The 23,645-nt window shown below is 36.0% G+C and overlaps 1 protein-coding gene across 1 annotated transcript; it reads right to left on the bottom strand.

The window, feature by feature from the left end:
• Positions 1–1,018: 1,018 nt before the first annotated feature.
• Positions 1,019–8,678, bottom strand: LOC133683038 (G-type lectin S-receptor-like serine/threonine-protein kinase LECRK4). Its single transcript, XM_062106554.1, has 2 exons — positions 7,963–8,678; positions 1,019–2,802 (listed from the first exon to the last, which is right to left on the bottom strand). The coding sequence occupies exons 1-2, from the start codon at positions 8,582–8,584 to the stop codon at positions 1,019–1,021; spliced, it is 2,406 nt and encodes an 801-aa protein (XP_061962538.1). The 5' UTR covers positions 8,585–8,678.
• Between the last annotated feature and the right edge of the window lie 14,967 nt (positions 8,679–23,645).

Raw genomic sequence — 23,645 nt, forward strand, 5'->3', positions numbered from 1 at the left:
TATTAAAAATGAATATAATAATTAAAACATATATAATATAAAGAAGTGAAAATTGTTCATTGATCATGCTCTTAAAGGAATTGGATTTAATGATGAAGATGTGGAGAGTGAAAGATAATCAAAATTATGAATTTATAATGAAATTATTATCTTAACTTTTCAACTATGTTAGATTTTAAAATGGTGGGGATGCAAATATTTTATTTAATATATAATTGAATTGATTATTTATTTTATTGTTGAGTAAATCATTATCTAATTATATTATCTTCTTAGCAATAAATTATATTTTTTACAATTGCTTTATTACCATGATTTTGATGAGTGGAGAAATTATCATTTTAAATTAGTTAAAAAAATTAATATTCATTATAAATTAAAGTGAAAATAATGATATCTATATATTATTTTAAACATATTAAAATAGATCTCTCTGCATGTTGTTACAAATTAAAGTGAAAATAATGATATTATTAATATGATTTTGATGTGTGAAGGCAGCAGGGTGCCGCCGGTCAATGGTTGGTGGCTGGACCTTCTGAATTGAATTTACTATAACAAATTCTTCAAGAAACTGAAACACTAGCCCGAGATGTTCTTAGTATAATGATGAAGGACAAAACCTGAAATCAGTGTATTCTGAGGTTTTGAGCAAAGCCTAGCAATGCTTATTCTGTAATATTGCTGGTTGTTAGATACTAGCTGCAACCTGCTTTCTGCAGAGAATCAGCTGGTGTAATCTGCAGAGCTTTAGAGCTAGTAATATCTAACATAGAAAATTAGGATTACCTGGAAAATAACTTATATTCAGAGCATAGCTCCTGAGTTTTAGATCATTGGGGAAACATTTATGTTAAAGTTACAGTTCTATAAGCAGCTCTTTAACTTCATACAGAAAAAAGAAAACATCATCTCGACCCCGAGAAGCGTAAACTAACCTGAAAAGGGTGTAAAAGCACAAGGCAGTTGCAATCTATAATGAATTAATGATAATGGCTGTGATTCTGAGGAGCTGGTTTCAACTAGCTATACTAAATGGGCTTGGACATGGTGGAACAGGAACTTGAATTATGCCTTCGAGCATCAGCATAACCATCTTCATGGATGGTCTCAGGTTGGGGTCTTCCTGAATGCACCAAATTGCAACCATCACAAACCTCTCGAGCTTCTTCATATCATTCAAGGCCTCCTCATCGTTTTCAACCAAAGCATGCATCATGCCTTCTTTATAGCAATCATAAGCCCAGTCTGTTAGAATTGCTCTCTCCTCTCCTACTTCTGTATCTACACTTCTTCGACAACAGATAATCTCCAACAACAAGACACCAAAACTGTACACATCGACCTTCACTGTGATCAGCATGTTCCTAAACCATTCTGGTGCCACGTACCCTTTAGTTCCTCTAATGGCAGTAAATGTTTGGCTCTGATCTAGAGACAAGAGTTTTGCCAATCCAAAATCAGCAATCCTGGCATCGTAATGTTCATCGAGCAGAATGTTTTGAGGCTTTATATCGCAATGGATGATCTGGGTACTGCACTCGTCATGAAGGTACAGAAGTCCTCTTGCAATTCCAAATGCTATTTGGGTCCTCTGGTTCCAACTGAGTTTTACATCTCCAAAGAGGAAGCTTGCTAGGGCACCATTGCTCAAGAACTCGTATACCAACATACGGTGCTGTCCTTCATCACAAAATCCAATCAGCCGAACTAGATTCTTGTGGTGTGTCTGGGCGATCGCATCAACTTCAGTCTTGAATTCCTTTTCACTTTCTTTAACAAACCTGTCCACCTTCTTAATAGCAACAGGAACTCCAGAACCTATTTGTACTAGCCCTTTGTAAACGATGCCAAAAGCTCCCCTTCCTACTTCTTCCTTGAACACATTTGTTGCTTCCATAAGCTCTTTGTAACTAAAGCAGCGCAGATTGGATTGCACAGCTCTTTCAACTTGAGGAGTCCTAGTGAACTTGTTGTGATAGATGAAGAAAAAAGCAAAACTAGCCACATCAACCAATACGAAGTTGAAAAACACTGAACCACCCAAGAGCACTGAGACTACTAGGACTAAACTATCACGGTTCTTCTTCGGGATTGGAGGAGGTCCTGGTAGTGTGTAATTACCTTTCCTCACTTTCATAAATGACGCTCCATTTACACTCTCATCTTGCCTCCCATTTGAGAGTGGGAGCTTCTTCTTCCAACAGGTTCCTTCTCTAAACACAATTACATTACAGAAGCAATCTTGTAGGCAAGCCTTTTTACAGTCTTCAATATTATAAGGAGTGTACATCTCATAATCTGATTCTGGCCAATCAATATTGGTGAGCTGTACCAATTCATAATCTTCTGGGGCATTTGGCACATCTTCTGCACAGACCTGTGTCGGAAAATCTGGTTTGCAGCCTCCGTATGGATCATCAGGATCTAGTAGAGAAAATCTCTGTGGACATCTGCAGATTGCCCTCTGATCTGTACTGATTGTGCAGACACCATTAAATCCGCAAGGTCCTGTACCTTTCTTTCCACGAACATCAGTGCAAATATTTACTGGCATGGTGCGAACGACAGACCAGCTTTCATTACCAGAAGAATTCTTCGGGTGAGAGTACAGGACGAAAACTCCATCAAAATGTAAAGTTGCTCTATGATAATTTTCAGCAGCTGGGACTACTCTTCCTGGTGTCAATACCTCTCTCTTATTCCTTGCTCTCAAAACATACAAGTATCCGGACTCATTGAAGACAACTTGATATCCAGCATTTGATGAGTTAGAATCTACTGTGTTGCTCCAAAAGTAGGCTTCATATGGAAACCCAGTTGGCAAATTGATGGTATTAAGCACAGCATTTCCGTCCGGAATCAAACTCACACAATCACAGAGACAAAAATAATGAAAGAACAGAGGCCTTTTGTGATGCTTAACTCACTGCATTATTTTCTGATTTTCTTATTATATATAGAAGCAAATACGAAAGGTTACATCCTCTTAATAACCTCTAAATCATAACTGCTATATGAAAAGTTACGTCCACTAAATAACCTCTAAATCATAACTTCTATATGAACGGTTACGTCTACTCTTAAACTCTGCTGGAATTAAAACATAAACAAAACAAACTGAAATAAAACAACAAGATTAATTCTATCATTCTCCTCCTTAAGCTTGTTGTTCTTTATTGATGTCCAGTACACCAATCTTTCCTCTCATCTCCTGAAACTTTATCCTTCCCAGTGACTTTGTTAAGATATCAGCAAGCTGGTCCTCGGTACGAACATGCTGAACTTCAACCAATCCCGATTTCACACAATCTCTTATGTAATGAAACCGAGTGTCAATATGTTTACTCCTCTCATGATGAACTGAGTTCTTGGTTAGAGCAATTGCGGATTGATTATCCATTTTTAGCACCACTTTCTTAGGTTCAGCCTTTTGCAATTCTCCTAACAATTGACTCAGCCACACACCTTGACACGCTGCCGCACAACCAGCAATATATTCTGCTTCGCATGAAGACAGCGCCACCACTTTCTGCTTTTGTGAACACCAGCTGATCGGATTTGCCCCAAGAAAGAATATCAATCCTGAAGTGCTTTTTCTGTCATTATTGTCACCAACCAGATCTCTGTCCGAAAACCCGATCAGCTCCAAATCTCCTTCTTTCTTCTCATACACAAAACCAAAGTTCAATGTTCCCTTCACGTACCTCAATATGTGCTTTACTGCTGCCATATGTTCCAGCGTGGGTTTCTCCATAAATCGACTTACCATTCCAACAGCAAACGTCAAGTCTGGACGTGTGTGCAGCAAGTATCTCAAATTGCCAACGATACTTCGATACAAAGTTACATCTACAGGAGGTTCAAGGCTGTCCTTGTTCAATTTCAGGCGAGGCTCCATAGGAATCTGTGTTGAGTTACAGTCCTTCATCCCACATTTCTCCAGCACCTTCTTTGCAAAACTCGATTGCTTTAAGGTGATTCTTGCTGGAGTCTGACACACTTCAATTCCCAAATAATAGCTAAGCAACCCAAGATCACTCATTCTAAATAGCCCTTTCATCTGAGATTTGAATTTGTCAATGTCTCGAATACATCCTCCAGTGATAATTAAATCGTCTACGTATACTCCAACAGTTAAATTTCCTTCCTTTCTTGTGTACACCGCATGTTCTAGAAGATACCTCTCAAAACCGAGTGCCTTCAACGACTTATCCAACTTGGAATTCCATGCTCTACGTGCTTGTCGCAAACCATACAAGGCTTTATACAGTTTCAGCACCTTATACTCTTCTCCTTTTATCTCAAAACCCGGTGGCTGCAGAACATACACATCCTCCTCCAATTCACCGTTAAGGAAAGCGGATTTTACATCCATGTGATGCACTTGCCACCCCTTTTGTGCAGCGATTGATATCAACAACCGTACAGTTTCCAACTGAGCAACATGAGCAAAAACTTCGTCAAAATCTATCCCGTGCTTTTGAACATACCCCTTTGCTACTAACCTCGCCTTGTGTTTGATTATTCTCCCTTGAGTATCTTTCTTCAATTTAAACACCCACTTCAAACCAATTGGCTTTTGATTTTCTGGTAAAACAACTAACCTCCATGTTGCATTCTCCTGTATGCTGGAAATTTCTTCTTCCATAGCCTTTCTCCATGCTGAATCAGTTCTTGCTTCTTCATAACTCATAGGCTCCTCCTCTCCTAGCAAACATAGCCCCGAATAATCCAATTCAGTAGGAATAGTTTTGTCGTACAAACTGTTTAGGTCTCGTTTCCCTCTTGGTCCCACTTCTGATGCCTCTGGATGGATGAATTCGGATGCCCTCTGCTCAACAGGAAACGACACTGGAGTTTGTGCATTTCCAGAGCCGAATCCATCTGCTCTGTTGCTACCAGCAGATGTATTCTCAGGCTCGCCAGATTGATAGAACCTTGGCTGTGGAGACACCATATTTGGATATAGCATCTCTTCCTCAATTCGTTGATGGGCAGCATCACTTGAAACTGCAACAGGAAAATAAAGAACAGAAAAGATATCCTTTGCTGGTTTAGATTCTATAGCCGATGAATCAGTCCACTCCCACTTCTTTTCTTCATCAAACACGGCATCACGAGTCACTACCACCTGTTTTGTCTTTGGATCAAACATCCGATAACCCTTGGTATTCAAATCATATCCAATAAACACCATAGGTTTACTTCGATCTACTAGTTTCGAAAAGTGAGGTGTGACATTCTTCACGTGAGCAATACATCCAAAAATTCGCAAGTGTTCAACTCTTGACTTTCGATTGTAGTAGGCTTCATAGGGTGTCTTGTCAACTAGACTCTTAGTTGGTGCTCTGTTCAGCAAGTAAATTGTCATTGACACCGCTTATCCCCAAAATTCATCGGAAACACTTTTACTTTTCAGTAAACTTCTTGCCATGCCAACCACTGTCTGATTTCTCCGTTCCATGACACCATTTTGCTACGGAGAATAAGGTGCAGTAAGGTAGTGTTTAATACCATTTAATTCACAAAAGCCTTTGAACTCATTTGATGTGAATTCACCACCACGATCACTTCGAAAAGCTTTCAACTTACACCCTTTCTCCATTTCGATTGCAGCTTTGATCCTTTTAAAACTTTCGAACGCCTCGGCTTTGCTTGAGATCAGAACCTGCCACATAAACCTTGTGCAATCATCGACAATTAGCATAAAATAACGCTTTCCCCCATTCGTAGTCGGTGTGATTGGCCCGCACAAATCTATATGCCACAACTCAAGAGAGTACTCGGCTCTGAAATTTGATTCAGCAGGGAATGGTTTTCGTTGTTGTTTTCCAATCAAACATCCATCACAAATGCGATCTTCATGCTCGATTATGGGCAAGCCATGCACCATCTGTTTCTGACTTAGAGACTTCAAAGCATGAAAATTCACATGCCCGTATCTTGCATGCCATCGCCATGCTTCTTCTTTGCTCCTTACCAGAAAGCATTCGGGTAGAGCTGGTGCTATGTTAAGCACATATAATCGGTTGCTTGACCTCTTCACTTTTGCTAGTAGCCTTTGTAATCTGTCCAAAATAGTCATAACACCTCCTTCAATCACAACCTTGCATCCGTTTTCATCCAACTGGCCAAGGCTTATTATGTTGCTCTTCAACATTGGGATGTAGTAGACATTAGTAAGTATTCGATGTTCACCTGTGAAGTCTTCAAGCAAAACCGAACCTCTTCCTTGGATTTTTACAGTCGAGCCATCCCCAAATTTGACTGACCCTGTAATACTCGACCTCCACCATATCCACGCCCACTACCATGTCCTCTCCAGTGACGTCCTCCTTTTTTGTTGTTGCTGAAACTTTCATATTTCTTTGCCTTTGGGGTTCTTGCTTCCCTTTCGGCTTGGGTGAATAGCAACTGCTCTCCTGTACTCTCTGTATGAGATCGCCCCTTCAATCCCTCTTCAAATGTTCTCAAACGCCCAATTGCTTCTGAAACCGACATCGTGTCTACATCTCCAAACTGCTCAATTGTCCCAATGATTTGAAGAAATCGATCTGGAACCGAACTGAACAGCTTTTCAACAACTTCGCTTTCTTCAAGTTTCGCGTCAAGTGATCGGATCTCACCAACCAAGGCAGTCAACTTCATCGAATACTCATTTACGGTTTCTGAATCTTGCATATGCACCTTGTACAATTGTCATTTCAGTACTTGTACACGTGCCTTCTTGACACGATCTTCGCCAATTCGCATCTCCCTGAGTGCGTCCCAAGCCTCCTTTGTCGTCTGCTTCTCCGCGATTGCCATCATCACGTCATCTGGCACGGCTTGAGAGATGGCTACCATGGCGCCTTGATCTTTGTCATCGTCTGTGTCTGCACCTTTGATCACTGACCATACTCCTAGCTAACGCAAGATTATCTTCATCTTGACAGCCCATATGTCGTAGTTCGTTTCGCTTAACATTGGATAATGGATCGGGATTGAGGCTCCTCTTGCTGTCGGATTGACGACTGCAAGCGTCTTAGATTGATCTCCTTCAACACCGGCCATTGCTTTGACAACCTTGGCTCTGATACCACTTGTAAGGACTATGGACACCACCTATCTCCACATTGGTGTAATATTGTCCACTTTGGGCCTAATCCCTCATGGATTTGCTCTTAAGTTATACCCAAAAGGCCTCACACTAATGGAGATATTTATCCATCTTTATATACCCATGATCCTCCCCACTTCTAGCCAATGTGAGACTTTGATCGTATACCCAACAATCCTCCCCTCGATCAAAGGACCACCGAGCCTCCCCTCAAACCGATCATTCATCTGTCCACTCTCTACCAACCAGGATTCTTCATTCTCTACTTTACCGTGTTGGGGTCAGGACACGTCCATGAAGCATCCGGAGAGCACTACCTAACTTGAGAGTTTGCTCTTTCTAGGTCAACTCCTCTTCACCGTGTTGGGATCAGGACACGTCCATGAAGGGAGCACACCGTCTATCCAATAGAGCTGATCCATGGATTACATCGTGATTGGGGGCCCACCACCTTTTGTTCGACATTCTGAGGATTCATCCATCATGGCTAATTCTGGGGCCTGGCTCTGATACCAAATGATGGTTATTCTTTCTTACGGCCAGTCACACAATTTGGGAAACTCACACAATCACAGAGACAAAAATAATGAAAAAACAGAGGTCTTTTGTGATGCTTAACTCACTGCATCATTTTCTAATTTTCTTATTATATATAGAAGCAAATACGAAAGGTTACGTCCTCTAAATAACCTCTAAATCATAACTGCTATATGAAAAGTTACGTCCACTAAATAACCTCTAAATCATAACTTCTATATGAACGGTTACGTCTACTCTTAAACTCTGCTGGAATTAAAACATAAACAAAACAAACTGAAATAAAGCAACAAGATTAATTCTATCAGAATCTACTGTGTTGCTCCAAAAGTAGGCTTCATATGGAAACCCAGTTGGCAAATTGATGGTATTAAGCACAGCATTTCCGTCCGGAATCAAACGGAACTGGAACCTGCCTTGTGAAAAGTTGGTCTCTGATAGTCTAGAAGAAAGAAATCCCCCCTTTTCCATTATCTGTGTAGGCAACAGGGTATCAGTAAGCAACTCAAAACTCTGCCACAACTTTTCTCCATTTGCATTTGCAACCTGGAAGTTGCCTGTGTCATTCATGAAACCATACGCTGCCTCACCGTTACCAGGACCAGATTTCCAGATTTCTCCACCTTGAGGATTGTTAAGCACTACTCCAAGTTCAGCAGTTAACTTCACCGTGGACTTTTTTGGCGCAGGTCTATCTCCGTTTGCATACCAAACTATGGTTTTGTCTGGGATTTTGTTGTACCATATGGCAAGCAAGTAGAGATCCTTTTTGTCTAGCTGACGAAACCCAAAAGCGAAATCCTCAGCTGGAGAAAGCCACGGTGTTGCCTCATCGCCTGCAGTGAGGGAGTCTCCCACCATTACATTTCCATTCCTTTGAGCTACCGAAGAACTTGGGAACAGCAAAAAGAAGAAGTATACAATACAAGGAAGATCGGATGCCATTTCTTTCAAAAACTTGCAGAGACTATACCATGGAAAGAAGAACACATATAGAACATATAAAAGGAGACCCCGAGACTGTTAAAACTCATGAGAGTTTGCCTTTGAAGTTTGAAAAAGTCTTAGTTAGACTTGGTCTTTGTTATTGTTTCATGTCAGATTCTTGCTCTGTAATTTTCTGTTTCCAGTTGGTAGAAATATGTTGGATTTATAAAAATAAATGTAAGAACAAAGTTAAAGAATAAAAAGAAAAATGAGTGGAATGATATTTTTTATTAAGAGTTTTTTTAATATATATATATATATATATATATATATATCTTATTTATATTTTTTTATATTTATAAATTATGTTTTTATAAGTTTATTTATATGTTTTAAGTCTCAGATAATTAAAAAATTAAACTACTCAAAAGAAATTTTAATCTAATAAGAAATCTAATATTCTAATTAAACAAAAATTCTTAATAAACTAATATTTTTTATTAATGATGTCTATGTTAATTATGATTTTTTCTTTAACTAATATTAAAATTCTTATAAACTCTGAATCCTAGTTGTTTTTTATTTGTGAAATGAAAATCTGCTTTTCTTCAACTCTTAACTCTCAAATTATTTATTTTTCTCTGCAAGTTCTAGTCTTTCAGGTCCTGCAGATTTAACAGTACATATTTTCTTAGTGATCGAGTCTTGGTGGACTTGGTGATTAATTCTGTCAAGATTCTAACAGAGACAACCTTCCAATGAACCAAATTGTTGTTTCCACGAAGTTTCGAGTATTACACATTTTTCCAGAGAGTATAAAGGATGAATACATGATTTTTAATACCTTTTATAAGGCATTTGTCATTGAAATAGACCTGCAACAGAACCTGCTTTAATTTAATTTCCCCTTTCCCTTCATTAAACAAAAAACTTATCTGAAATAGCAATTAGCTAAACTCACTTTTCATGCATCAAACCCGCGTTTTGGAAATTCTACTGGCACAGTTAATTGGCCGACGATGGGAATGCCTTTAAATTAGGCCTAGAAAATTTTATTTTTTACAGTTTTAGTTTATTTTTCCTTTTTAATTTTGGAATTTAACAATTTTGTTTTTTCTATCTAATTGGGATCTTGATTTACTTTCTTGTAATGGTCGGTTTTATACATATTTAAACAGTAATAATCCTTGTGTTCAGGGGATTTTTTTGGCAGAATAATCATTTAAACAAGAATAGAACCGCTAGGGTTCTTGTTTGACCCTTCTCGCGATTTCTTGTTATCTTCTTGTTCTTTGATTCGTGTAATCTAACTAAAAGTTATTCTTCGTCACCAAAACTGAATCAACACTCCAGACATATTATGGAAATTAAACAAAAGATGATTTTACCATAGCAAGACTTTTCAACCACCCATTATGCGAGTAGTTTCCTGTCATTCTGCTTGGGGACGATCCTTTCAATACAACAGTCAAAGACCGGTAGGAGCATTAATTAAGAAATCAATACACATTCATTTGGAAAAAGTGGAATGAATCATCGAGTAGACAATATCTTATCCACAAATCTACAAAATGCCCTCCAACTATACAAGTTGTTTCGATTTTGCTACAAAATAATTTTTTGCATCAATTTTACTCTCAAACCTTTAAAAAATCTTAATAAAAAATTTCCATCTGTTTTAAAGTTTTGTCATTCATATTTTCATCCACCTTTAAAAATTATCAATTAAGAACTTTCGTCTGTTTTTAAAGTTTTTCATCTAAATTATATTTTTATTGTAAGAAACAACGTCATTTTATAAGAAATTTAACACTTTCCCTGTTACGTGATTCATATAAAAGTTCCCAGTTGAGAAATCAAGATTTGAGAATAAAATGGTTACAAACGATGAATTGAATTGGTTAAAGAACATTCCAACGTTGTACAGTGTTGGAAAAGTCTTGCCTGAAATTTAACCCAGTTTAAGGTTCAGTTTCTGAAAATATTATCATGCATACAGCTGTAAGACAGGATCCTGATGAAGTGACATTGAAGGGAAGTGAAATGGAAACAGGTTAATTACGACTTCAGCACTCTCATTTCTGAATTTGAAAAGTCTTTTACGTTGAACATGATAGAAAATGAGAGGTCTAAACTTTTCTAGGGCCTGTGAAAGTGAAAATTTCATGATAGAAAATGAGAGGTCTAACTCTAAACGTTTCTAGGGCCTGTGACAGTGAAAATTTAGCTTCAGTATCTAAGGATGAAAAAAAAATAATTTAAAAGTTAAATTTCAATAAATTGATATTTACCTCAATCTATTCTTTAAGTTTATATTATATCAATAAATTTGCAAGTTAAATTTCTTTCTTCTTCATCATCTTGCTTGGACTCTCTGATCTTTCCATCATCAATTTCTCGTTTATCTGCAATGATGAGAAGAGCTTCCTACTTTAAAACTTATAAAGGAAGGAAAAAAGGTGGGAGGGAGTTCCTTCGCCACAAAGAAATTAACAGGTATAAACACCGAAGGAAAGAAAAGAATAACCTTGACTAGACAATGCAATACGGAGGCAGAAAGAAAGAGACAAGCATTATCCATCTCTGTGTTGCCTTTATTATAGGTAAGAGGGGCTGTTGCTTCTTTATTATTGAGAAAAAAAAAGGCAGTCCCAGGAAAGAAGTATTCTCGTCTTCCGTGCTACTGTATCGCTGGAGAAAGAAAATAAAAGGCAGGTCTTCTTAATTTTTATGCAAATTCGTTCAATACTCATTTAATTTGATCTTTGAATTTGTATTTTTCTATCTTTGGGCATAACAGGGTACAATTAGGCCTCCAAAATTCTTTCGAAAATTGCAGCTTGATTTTCGCCTATTTTTGCAGTCTTTCTTGGTCGGCTTTCTCCGCATTGCCAGCCTTTATTTTATTTTTTTGATTTTGATTTTTTTGATTTTTTTTATTTTTTGGAAAAAAACGAATTTTGGGGAATCACCCAAAATTGGGTGATGACACGGGACAAAATTTTACGAGGTGAAATTGCTACTCAATACGTGATTTCTTCACAACAATTAGCAGATGTGTTTACAAAAGTTTTGGGAAAAGAGAAGTTCAAACAGCTCATGTGCAAGTTGGGAGTTATTGATATTCACTCTCCAACATGAGGGGGAATGTTGGAAATTATAGTGTTTTGATGTAAATAGGAAAGCTATATTTTGAGATAAGTAGGAAAGATACGTAAGAATATTTTGTATCAATCTGCATTACATTAGCTGTCATTTCTTATCAGTCTCTGATGTATAAGGAAACCCTAATGTATCTTGTATATATATTGAACTTAAACAATACAGAAAAGCATTCCGCTTGAATAGTTTTTGACTTATACAAAGGCGAGTATGGAAATTAGCCAAAAAAGGCTTTCGACTTCTTTTAAAAAAATACTAATAAAGATAACCATATGCATTCTAAGATATGCCATTCAGATTCCAAGATGCTTAGTCAAGGATCAACAAAAAATTTAAAGTGTTATAAGTTAGAGATTAATACAGGTTCTGCAGATTTAACTGTACATATTTTCTTAGTGAGTCTTGGTCAACCTTGGTGATCTTGCTTGTTCATTAGCAAGAGATTAATTCTGTCAAGATTCTAACAGAGACGACAACCTTCCAACGAACCATATTGTTGCTTCCACGAAGTTTCAAGTATTGCACATATTTCCGGATGAATACATGATTTTTAATACCTTTTATAAGACATTTGTCATTGAAATAGACGTACAACAGAACCTGCTTTAATTTAATTATCCTTTTCCCTTCATTAAACAAAAAACTTATCTGAAATAGGAATTAGCTAAACTCACTTTTCATGCATCAAACCCGCGTTTTGAAAATTCTACTGGCACAGTTAATTAATTGGCCAACGATCGATGGGCATGCCTTTAAATTCTTAAAGTGTTATAAGGTGGAGATGATTGCGGAAACACTTGTTAGAGGGATGGAACTTCACGTTGCTTGGGTCAGTTTCTGTGTGTGGAAAGACATGGAGTCATCTCCTTGCTGAAAAATGAAAAGGGAATGGTCTAATGTCAATTTCTATATATACATTTAGGGTAGAATTAAATTTATTTCTTTCTTTGAAACATGGAAGCTTCAAAAACTTTAGAAATCATGTTTCATTGTGTCCTTTTCCATGTGAGAGAAAGGGAGACCAATATTTAAATGACATATTAACATAGAAGACTCAAGAATTAAGTGATAACAATACGAGAGTTTGTACACCTAAATATTTCAAGAAGTATTCTAATAGGCCTTGTTATGAATATTGCAAATAACCATTAGAAAATGTTTACTAAGATGCGTTTCAAGAGTCACTAAAATTCCTCCTTACTCTGCCACCCTAATAACAGTTTTGTCAAATGGTTTTAATAATAGCAAAAACAGTTAGTAAGTTAGTTTTTTTTTTTAACGTCAACTACTACCAGTTTTTTTTTTAACGTCAACTACTACCCTCTCCCCCCAACCAGAATGAGACATTGTCCTCAATGTCATAAGATAGAAAGATAGAGTATAGAAGATATCACCTGAAACAACGGACACTAACAAACCTGAAACACACTTAAACAAATATAAGAAACAACAAAACAAAATAATATGCTAATAATAAAACCAAAAGACACAAGGATTCACAAACGAAGGCTCAAATCCAATCTAAGGTTTTTACGGCTTTTCTTAGTTGACCAATTTATACGACTCATGGAAGGATCAATTACAGGGGTGAAAGATTGTAGTTGGTCGATCAATTATTTAGTAGTAGTAGTAGAGATTATGATTTGTCGTGTCGAAGATGTTAGAAATTCATGTTCCACAGCTTGATCAAGAAAAGACAATAAATTATCATAAAAACCATTAACATTTAGCAAACCTATAGGTTTATGGTGAATGTGCAATTGGGCCCAAGAGGAAATATGAAGGCATCAGCATGGTTAAACATTGTATTCATTCGATCAAACATTGTGGAGACTTGTAGTTCCTCTCCAATTGTTTTCCCAATGAAGTCCCCTTTTGCTAAAGCTTTGGGGACGACCCCCAAAACTTGACTACCTCCTAAAAATGCAGTTATTGACACACCCCCCATTAACCCAAGGCTGCCTCCCCCATACACTAGATGAATCTTTCTCTCAACTAGTACCTGACCAAGATGATTTGCTGCTTCTAAAAATGCTATTTCCTTCCCACGACTAGATCCACCGAAAACACAAATATTTTTTATATAATAACTTGAGGGACTTGCCATTTCTACACACTTCTATATTTGTCTAATGTAAGGGTTGAGTAGAAATGAGGGGAAGGAAGAGAAGATTTTATAGATGAGGATTGAAAATGCAATCATTTCACCTAGATGTAGGCTAGCTGGAGTCTCACTCTCTCTCTCTCTCTCTCTTTATGTATTTATTTATTTATTTATTTTGAAAAAGCATGTGTATGTACAAACAGTTGTGATTGTGGCTCACATCTTCCCTTGGTTTTACGTCCAAGAACGGCTTAAACACCCTCTATGGGTCGAGGATAGGCTTCCCATCCAGTTTTCTTAAAAACTGGCAAACAGGGTCTTTTTTAGTCAGATTCCCAAAACTATATCGAGCATGTTCTTTATGGAATTGTGGCCATAAATCATGAATTGCATGATGCACATCTCCACTAGGATGCATCTCAAGAGTCAATAAAAGATTATCTAAAGACCCCTTACTCAGGCCATCCTTAATGAATTGTATTTTATCTTCACGGTTTATAGATACCATTCCTAAAGAACGACATGTTGCATTACAAGTCCATCTAGCACATCTGTGACAGACTTTCAGTCGTTTTGCACTACGTTTCTTTGCAAAAGTACTTTTACCTATTCCAGGCATGTATGAGATGAAAGAATTGAAGGACTCACCTGATAATCGGACCTTTGCTTCAATCAGCCAATGAATATCTTCAGGAATTCCATGATTCATTAACAACCTTAATCTTGCACACCTAGCACAGTAAATTTTTGTAATCACATTCTGAGGTAGAGCGGGAAAGTACTTTTTTAATTTTTCAAGAGTGGTGTCCATTTTCAAATGAGAATTAGAGAAGAGAGTCAAAGAAGGGAGAAAGAGCAAAGAATTGCACAAATATATACAGATATCAGTTATAATGGAAACTGAAAGAACTGACTTAAGTCACGGAGTACCGTTATCCGCCTTTTGACCGGGGTTAGAGAAACTAGCAAAACAAAACACAAAACAATGTGAGAAAAAAAAAACAAAATAATCAACTTTTATCTACAGGATCATTCAAACCAATGGATTCATTTTCACTAGGAAAATTATCAAAGTAAGCTTTCAAACTATGTTCATTTACCTTAAAAACATTGTCATTCTTTGGATTCTCAATATCACAGGCCCTATATGAATACACATGTTTCACAATAAAAGGATCACTCCATCTTGATCTTAGTTTTTCAGGAGATAAATTGAGTCGAGAATTATAAAGCAAAACTTTTTGACTAGTATCAACTTTTTGACAACTTTCACAAGTTTTGCAGAATGCATATGTGTCCTTGAACATGGTGGGCCAATAAAATCCATTTTGAAAGATTTTCGTAGTGGTCTTTTTTGACAAGAAATGACTCCCACATGCTTCAGAATGACAAAATTTAATTACACTACTTACCTCATTGTCTGCAATGCATCTTTGAAATATTTGATCAGGACAATGTTTGAATAAGTTAGGGTCATCCCAATAAAAGTTTCTCACTTCATTCAAAAACTTTCCTTTATCTCCGGTACTCCAATGAGTTGGCAAATATCCTGAGGCAAGGAAATTGATATTTTTAGCAAACCAAGGCATTGAACTAAGAGAAAGTAAGGATTTGTCAGGAAAGTAATCATTGATTGGTGTGATGTCAGATATCGAATTTGTTGTCACTCTTGATAAAAGATTCGCATCAACATTTTCAATGCCTTTTTCATCCGTGATTTCTTCCTGAGAATAAGTCATTTGTAAATCTTCAAATTCATCAAACTCAGTATTACTCAAAGTAGATTCAAATTGATCATAAACCAATTCTTCAATAAAATCTACTTCTTGTAAATCATTATCATCTCCAGGTTGCTTGCAAATGTTGAAAATATTCATCTCCAATGTCATGTTTCCAAAAGATAACTTCATCAGTCCATTCCTACAATTAATCAATGCATTAGAAGTTGCAAGAAATGGACGCCCTAAAATAACAGGAAATGAATTACATGCTTCAACAGGTTGTGTGTCCAAGACAATAAAATCCACAGGATAAATGAATTTATCAACTTGTACTAACACATCTTTAACTATTCCTCTAGGCACTTTTACAGATCTATCGGCAAGTAAAAGAGTTATAGAAGTTGGTTTTAACTCACCTAGATTGAGACTTTGAAAAACTGAATATGGAAGTAAATTCACACTAGCTCCAAGATCAAGTAAGGCTCTTTCAATTTTATGTTCTCCAATAAAGCAAGAAATTATAGGACAACCAGGGTCTTTATATTTCAAAGCATTATTGTTCTGAAGAATGGCACTTACTTGTTCGGCTAAGAAGGCTTTTTTTTCACATTCAGTTTTCTCTTCACAATGCACAGATCTTTCAAAAAATTAGCATAAGAAGGAACCTGTTTAATAGCATCCAGCAAAGGTATTTTGATCCTTACCTGTTTGAAAGTTTCAAAGATTTCGGAGTTGTGATTGACTTTCCTTTGTTTGGCTATGGCATGAGGAAATGGAAGTGCTGGCGGGGAATCAGTCTTTTCTTTATAATGATCAGATTCAACCCCTTCCTTACCCTCAGAGATTGACTCATCATCATTCTCACAAGGTTCAAGAATGGGTTTTTCAATAACCTTACCACTACGAAGAGTGATGACTGATTTGGCTTGATCCATGTGTTGGCTTCCAGAACTACTTGCATTCACATTGTATTGCCCCTTTGGATTTTGTTATGGTTGAGATGAAAACTTACCTTTCTCTTGGAAAGTGAGAGCAGATGTCAATTTTATAAGAGTATCTTTAAAATCTGTCATGCTTTGAGCAAGTTGAGTGTTGATCGTCTCTTGCTTTTCAATGAATGCATGTAATGTTTCCTTAAGATTTCTTCTAGGAGGTGGAGCATAAGGAGGTGCATATCCATGAGAATTTGGGAAATTATGGTGTGCTTAAAACGGTGGCTGTGAAGTTTGTGCATTATTGTTATCACTCTTCTAATTGAAATTTGGGTGATTTCTCCAACTATGGTTGTATGTTTGCGAGTATGGGTTATGATTAGGCCTTTGGAAACTATTTAAAGCATGGGCTTCTTCATAGAGACATTCCTTAAAAGAAGGCAAAGTTGGACAATCATTGGTTGAATGTTCATTGGTTTCACAGATTTGACACATAATATCTTGAACAGATTTTAGTTGACCACTCTTTTTTAATTCTAGTGCCTTAACTTTTCTAACTAAAGATGCAAAATTGGCTTGGAGGTCATGATCGTCCCTAAGGTTGTACATACCTCCACTAGATGTATGAGGTTGGGTTTTACTTGGTGCCTCATAAGTTCCTGTAGTGTCCCAATTTTGCACATTTTCAGCTAGCAAGTCTAGGTATTCCATTGCTTCATTAGGGTCTTTATTCTCAAAAGTTCCATTGCACATCAATTCAATCATTTGCCTATCTCTAGGAGTTAACCCTTCATAAAAATGTGACACCAATCTCCATATTTTAAAACCGTGATGAGAGCAAGTATTAAGCAAGTCTCGATACCTATCCCAACATTGGTAAAATGTTTCTCCTAGTTTTTGAGTGAAAGTGATTGTTTGTCTTTTGAAAGAGTTTGTCCCGTGGGACGGAAAAAATTTCTTTAAAAATTATTGTTGCATTTCATCCCAAGCACGAATGGATCTAGGTCTCAAATTTTGTAGCCATGTTTTAGCTTTATCTTTTAATGAAAAAGGAAAAAGCTTTAACCTGATGGTGTTCATGCTACAATTTGAGTCATTATAGGTGTTACAGACCTCCTCAAATTCCTTTAAATGCAAGTTTGGATTTTCTAAATCTAAACCATGAAAAGAAGGTAAAAGTTGAATAATATCTAGCTTAAAATTAAAATGAGATGCATCAAGTGGAAAAACTATGCATGAGGGTGCACTTGTTCTTGTGGGATTCATGTGGTCTCTAAGTGTTCTACCCCGAATATTCTCATTATGAAGCGATTGGTTATCTTCTTCGGCCATATTTTCTGAAAATGATGAGGATACCCTACAAAGTCTACCACTTAATGTACGTGACCAAACTCTCATGCACGTGTAAAAAGAGAATAAAAAGAAGAAGAAAACAAAACAAAAAATAAACAAAGTTAGATACAAGAAAAGTGAAAAGAGAAAATAAAATAAATACTATAATTTGTACAAGAATTTACCTCCTTAGCAACGGCGCCAAAAACTTGACACGGCTAAAAGATTGATGTCTTTTCCCAAGTGTAGGAGTGTCGAAGTAATAAATAACCCAGCAAGACCGGGGTCAAACCACAAGGAGGTTAATTGTATAAATTATAAACAACAATAATACAACAACAATATTAACAACAATAACAATGACAATAATAATAATAATAATAATACTAGTAGAACTAGTAGTACTAGTAGTAATAGTAATAATAATAATAATACCAATAATACTATTAATAATGATAATAATAAAGATGATGAAGAAGAAGTTGATGAGAACTTTGAGATGGAAGATTAACGTAAGGATTAAACAATGATAACAACAAATGTCAAGGTTAGAGGATCCACTAATGGTATTTCAAACAAGTATAGTATAAACTCTTATTATTCAATTGGAAACCACACACAAAGGAGGTTCCAATCAGATTATAAATTGTTAACATGATTACATTAGTTATCTTATTTGAATAATGCTAATACTTGTAAATGTTGTCAGGCATTCATGATTATAACTTATGTTAACAACAAATCAAGTTCCTTTCATAGCTCAGGTGTCGGTTATACCATACAATATGGGCTATGAAAGTGCCAAGTATTTGTTGTACCAAGTGTTATACAATATAAATCTAGATTAACCATTTAACAAGCAAAGTATTAAAAGTGAACAAGATAACAAATATATAGCATGTTAGTATTAAACATTAAGGCTCATGTTAAGTTTATATTATACTTATTCTTACACCATTAGTGTACCCTTTTCACCTTGACATAATTAACTTAGTTAAACATAATGAAAGAAAGAAACATAAATAAACAAGATAAGAGCATAAATGAGAAAGAAGTTAACCAAGTAAAGAAAAGAAAATGAAAGGCATAAACAAGAAATTAATATAAACAAAACTTAAGTATTACAAAAGAGAGAGTAAGAGCATGATATTGATCTGAACACCAAGATGCCTAGATACATGGCAAACTTATGTATTGGATAATCAGTTCATCTCTTAGTTCAAGCAATCTAATCTATTCTCCCTAACCAAGATGTTTGGTGGCTTGATATGGAAAGCTCAAGTGATTGGTAGTTGGTAGCTTATGGTGTCTGGTAAGCCAATATGACTGGTAGATGGTACTTGCAAAAGGTTCCCTTTAATGGATGTAGGGACTCTTAAGTCATTAACTTTATAGAAAGAAAGTGCAATTATATATATTTTAAAGAGAAAGACTTTGAAAATATATATGCTAAAAATGTTAAGAATAAAGAGATTATGAGCATTTAGTTTGAATTATTCATGGTGTATGTAATATCCCACATCGGCGGGTGAGGGAGTGGTAGCTGGCCTTATTAAGAGTGCTGGTTGCTAACTTGTCATACGTGTTTTGGGGCATCAGGCTCAGAAGTGGGCTCGTGTCACCAAGAACAAAACCGTGAGGGCATTAAGGCCTCAAGCAAATAATATATGGCAAGTTAGGCCGGGCTGTTACATTTGGTATCAGAGCCGACCTCACTAGTTCTCCGGTTGTGCCGACGAGGTCGTCGGGCTCCTTAAAGGGGGTGGATTGTAATATCCTACATCGGCGGGTGAGGGAGTGGTAGCTGACCTTATTAAGAGTGCTGGTTGCCAACTTGTTATACACGTTGTCGATACACGACGTCGGGCGACGGCTCCCGCTTTTTTGTTTATTTTAACAAAAAGGGTTTTATTCTCGATTGGGGGAAACAAAGATTTTATTGGAGTCGCCATCTAGTAATTTGAGGGAACTAGAAATCCTAAATTAGACACTGGTCCCAGAGATTCGGGTACGGGGTTAGTTATGATTAAGGGAAGGTAGACACCACCCTTAAAACATCCTTTCAATAGAAAGGTTACCCTTACTTGTGTGTTTTCTATTTGATTCAAATGCTATTATATTTTGGGCTTATTGGTAATTATTTTAAAATGATTAACGTCGGTCCCTAAAAATAGGAGACACGTTAAAATGACATCAGTCCCTAAAAATTAGGAGACTTGTCTAAAATACTGACGTTTGTCCCTAAAAAGGAGAGTTACGTCTGGGTTACCAAAAGAAATAATGGATATAATCCATTATATTTTGGGTTTATTGGTAATTTGCCATTTTTTAAAATGATTAACGTCGGTCCCTAAAAATAGGAGACGATCAGTCCCTAAAAATTAGGAGACTTGTCTAAAATATGACGTTTCAACCCTAAAAAGGAGAATTACGTCTGGATTACCAAAAGAAATAATGGAAATAATCCATATTTGATATTTACATTTTTGACATCGGTCCTTTTTAAAAAAAGAGACGTGTCGACAAATAATATTCGTTTATAAAAACAAATTTTATTTTGATATTATTGAGAAATGGATATAACCATATTCGAGAATTGGGCTTTGGATCCACGAACAATAATATGATAAAATGGGTGTGGGAACCACGTTGTTTTTTTATATTTTTTGTTTTATTGTTTTTTTACATGCAAGAAAATTTATATACAAAATAAAAAAATGTTAGAAATCTCAAAAAATTTACCTGAGTATCACTGTATAGGTAAAAGACTGAAATACCCTCGAAATTCTCCGAAAATTACGAAAATGCCACTGGCGGCGCGTGTGACTCACGCGCGGCTACTGTTGGCGGCGGCGAAATTTCCGGCGAGATTTCTGTCCAAAAGACGGTCGATCCTGGTAGATCTGAGGACGAGGATTCTTATGGCGGTGGTATCGTCGGTCGTTGATGGCTGACGAAGGAGAATCGACGACTTGAAGCTTCGGTGGCCGCCGACAATCGCGGCCTTTTTCCGACCAGATGAGGCGGCTAAAACGCTGAAAGCCACCGGTGTTTCTCTTTACAGCAGGGGATAAACCTTTCTGTGGTGGTGCGGAGGCAGGAGGTGGCCGGAGATGGGAGATCGGGGGAGAGAGAGAGAGTCGCCGGCGAGAGGAGAGAGAGGCTCTGAGATGTTCTACGGTGTAGACGCGGACACGGTTCACCGGTGCAACTGAGGGCTGCGAACCGTTGGATCTCCTTTGAACTGATCCTGCGGCTGCGATTGGCTGGATCTGCAAGTTGATCAGACGATCCTGATGCGAGGAGCGGTGATCTGGTGTGGCGCGGTGCACCGAAAGCTCGGTACACCGGATGACGTGGCGCAATGAGATCAAATCTTGGAATATTTCAACGGCTGAGATGTGTGGGGATATATTTGGTATTTTTTAAATTGTTATTTTTTTAAAACAATATCCTACTCGCGCAAAGAAAAACTAAAAAAAATTTAACAGTAATTTTTTCTTTCTTTCTCTTTCCCTTTTTTTTTTCCTCCTCTTTTCTGTCGAACTATCACTGGCTATTTATAGCCAATGACAGGAGACATGCAAATCTTCAAGTATTATTTTTTAAATCACCGTTTGCTTTTGTCATTTGTTTAATCGCCGTTTGCTTTCGGCGCAACGCGTTGCGCCGTTTGACAATTTATTTTATTATTTTTATTATTATTATGTATAATACTATATATTTATATAGGTAAAATTAAAAAAACTCTATTTAGTATTAGAAAAAACCTGATTCAACCACTAAAAATCCATTTTAATGACCGAAAATTATTTTAAACACCGGGAAAAAAAACTTTTGATGGGTATCAACCCAGTGAACCGGGTTTTGGTCGAAAATGATGGTTTTTAACCCGAAACAGCTCGAAACTCATTTTTTACTCTGGTCGACATGGTTTGACCCGTATTGACCCAGTGGACTCGGTTTTGGTCAAAAATGACAGTTTTGACCCGAAACGGCCCGAAACTCATTTTTTACCCTGGTCGACATGGTTTGACCCATATTGACCCGGTGGACTCGGTTTTGGTAAAAAATGACGGTTTTGACCCGAAACGGTCCGAAACTCATTTTTTACCCTGGTCGACATGGTTTGACCCGTATTGACCTGGTGGACTCGGTTTTGATGGAAAGATGCGGTTGACTCGAGAAAAGTATATTTTTGAATTTTTAAACTTTTTTTCTTAATTTTTTTGGATTTTTATAAATAATAATAGAAATAAAATAACATTCGAGAAAATCTTGGTGGATCCAAAATTGGGTTACAACACACGTTTAGGGCATCAGGCTCAGAAGTGAGCTCGTGTCACCAGGAACAAAACCGTGAGGGCGTTGAGGCCTAAAGCATACAATATATGGCAGGTTGGGCCGGACTGTTACAGACTTACAGTGTATAGTTCATGAGTCTTGTTTTTTTTTTTTTGTAAAGAGAATGAGCTAAAATATAATTTCACCATTGAGATATATTGAGTTATATTCTACTCAAAATAATACGTTAAATTTAATATGTATATTGATTAGTTGTTAAAAGTGGTTAATGTTAAATTTATGCTTATAATATTGAGTCAAGTGTTTTCATGTCTTCTTTTATGAAAAATGAAGATAAGAATTAATGTGTTCTTAGATAGCGTGTGAATTGACCAAAATCTGATAATAAGATCTAGAAATCGACAAGAGGCTGGAGAAGACTATGAGAAATAATGAATCATTCCGTTAATTTTTTCAGACTCAAGTGCTTGGGTTGTATTCTAGCCTAGGTGTTTTGGTTTTTATCCAAGCCTAGTAGTGGTTGGCTTGGTTCCGAGCCTATATATTTAATTTTCTTTAATTTACTCATTTTCAAATATTTTTTAAGGATATAAATGAGTTAAAAGTTTGGTTTTTTCTTTTCATCAAAATTAATATGAAAAAAATATTTGTTTAAAATAAACAATAAATTATTTTATACAATTTTTTAATAGTTTGTAACAATTAAAAAAATAAATTAATTTTTATATAAATTAAATAAGATTATTAATGAAAAATGATTTTTATTAAGAGATATAAGAAGAATTTTTTTTTTTTACCAAATGATTGAGTTTTTTTTAACAAACTAAATGGATATCATTATTAAAAATGAATATAATAATTAAAACATATATAATGTAATGAAGTGAAAATTGGTCATTGGTCGTGCTCTTCATGGAATTGGATTTAACGATGAAGATGTGGAGAGTGAAAGATAATCAAAATTATGAAATTATTATCTTAACTTTTTAAAGATTTTAAATTAGTGTGGATGCAAATATTTTATTTAATATATAATTGAATTGATTATTTATTTTATTATTGAGTAAATCATTATTTAATTATATTATCTTCTTAGCAATCAATTATCTTTTTTACAATGATTACAAATACTTTATTAACATGATTTTGATGAGCGAGAAATTATCATTTTAAATTAGTTAAAAAAAATTAAATTTATTATAAATGAAAATGAAAATAAAAATATTTATTTATTATTTTAAACATGTTAAAATTGATTTTTATGCATGTTATGTTATTATGTCTTGTTCTTTGTCAACTAAATAAAAAAAATATATAAATATTTATCATATCTTATAATCATTACCAAACACAACTCCGTATCTTTCATCTGGTCTCTTTCTTCCCAATTATTTCCATCTCTCCCGTAAAAAAAGAGACAGAATATTAACTCAAAAAGAGACAGAATATTTTCCATCTCCACAAATTTACTTCAACAAATGCTAGTACCTTAAAGACTTGTATTTTTTTTGCTGCAATTCAAG

The sequence above is a fragment of the Populus nigra genome, chromosome 1 (assembly GCF_951802175.1).
Source record: "Populus nigra chromosome 1, ddPopNigr1.1, whole genome shotgun sequence".
In the NCBI taxonomy this organism is placed as follows: domain Eukaryota; kingdom Viridiplantae; phylum Streptophyta; class Magnoliopsida; order Malpighiales; family Salicaceae; genus Populus; species Populus nigra.

Bases quoted from the DNA above. Each gene is read 5' to 3' on its own strand.
- LOC133683038 (XM_062106554.1), bottom strand. From the start codon at position 8,584: ATGGCATCCGATCTTCCTTGTATTGTATACTTCTTCTTTTTGCTGTTC. The intron at 2,803-7,962 runs GCAACACAGTAG...TTCCATATGAAG, and splicing joins ATATGAAGCCTACTTTTGGA to CCTACTTTTGGAGCAACACA.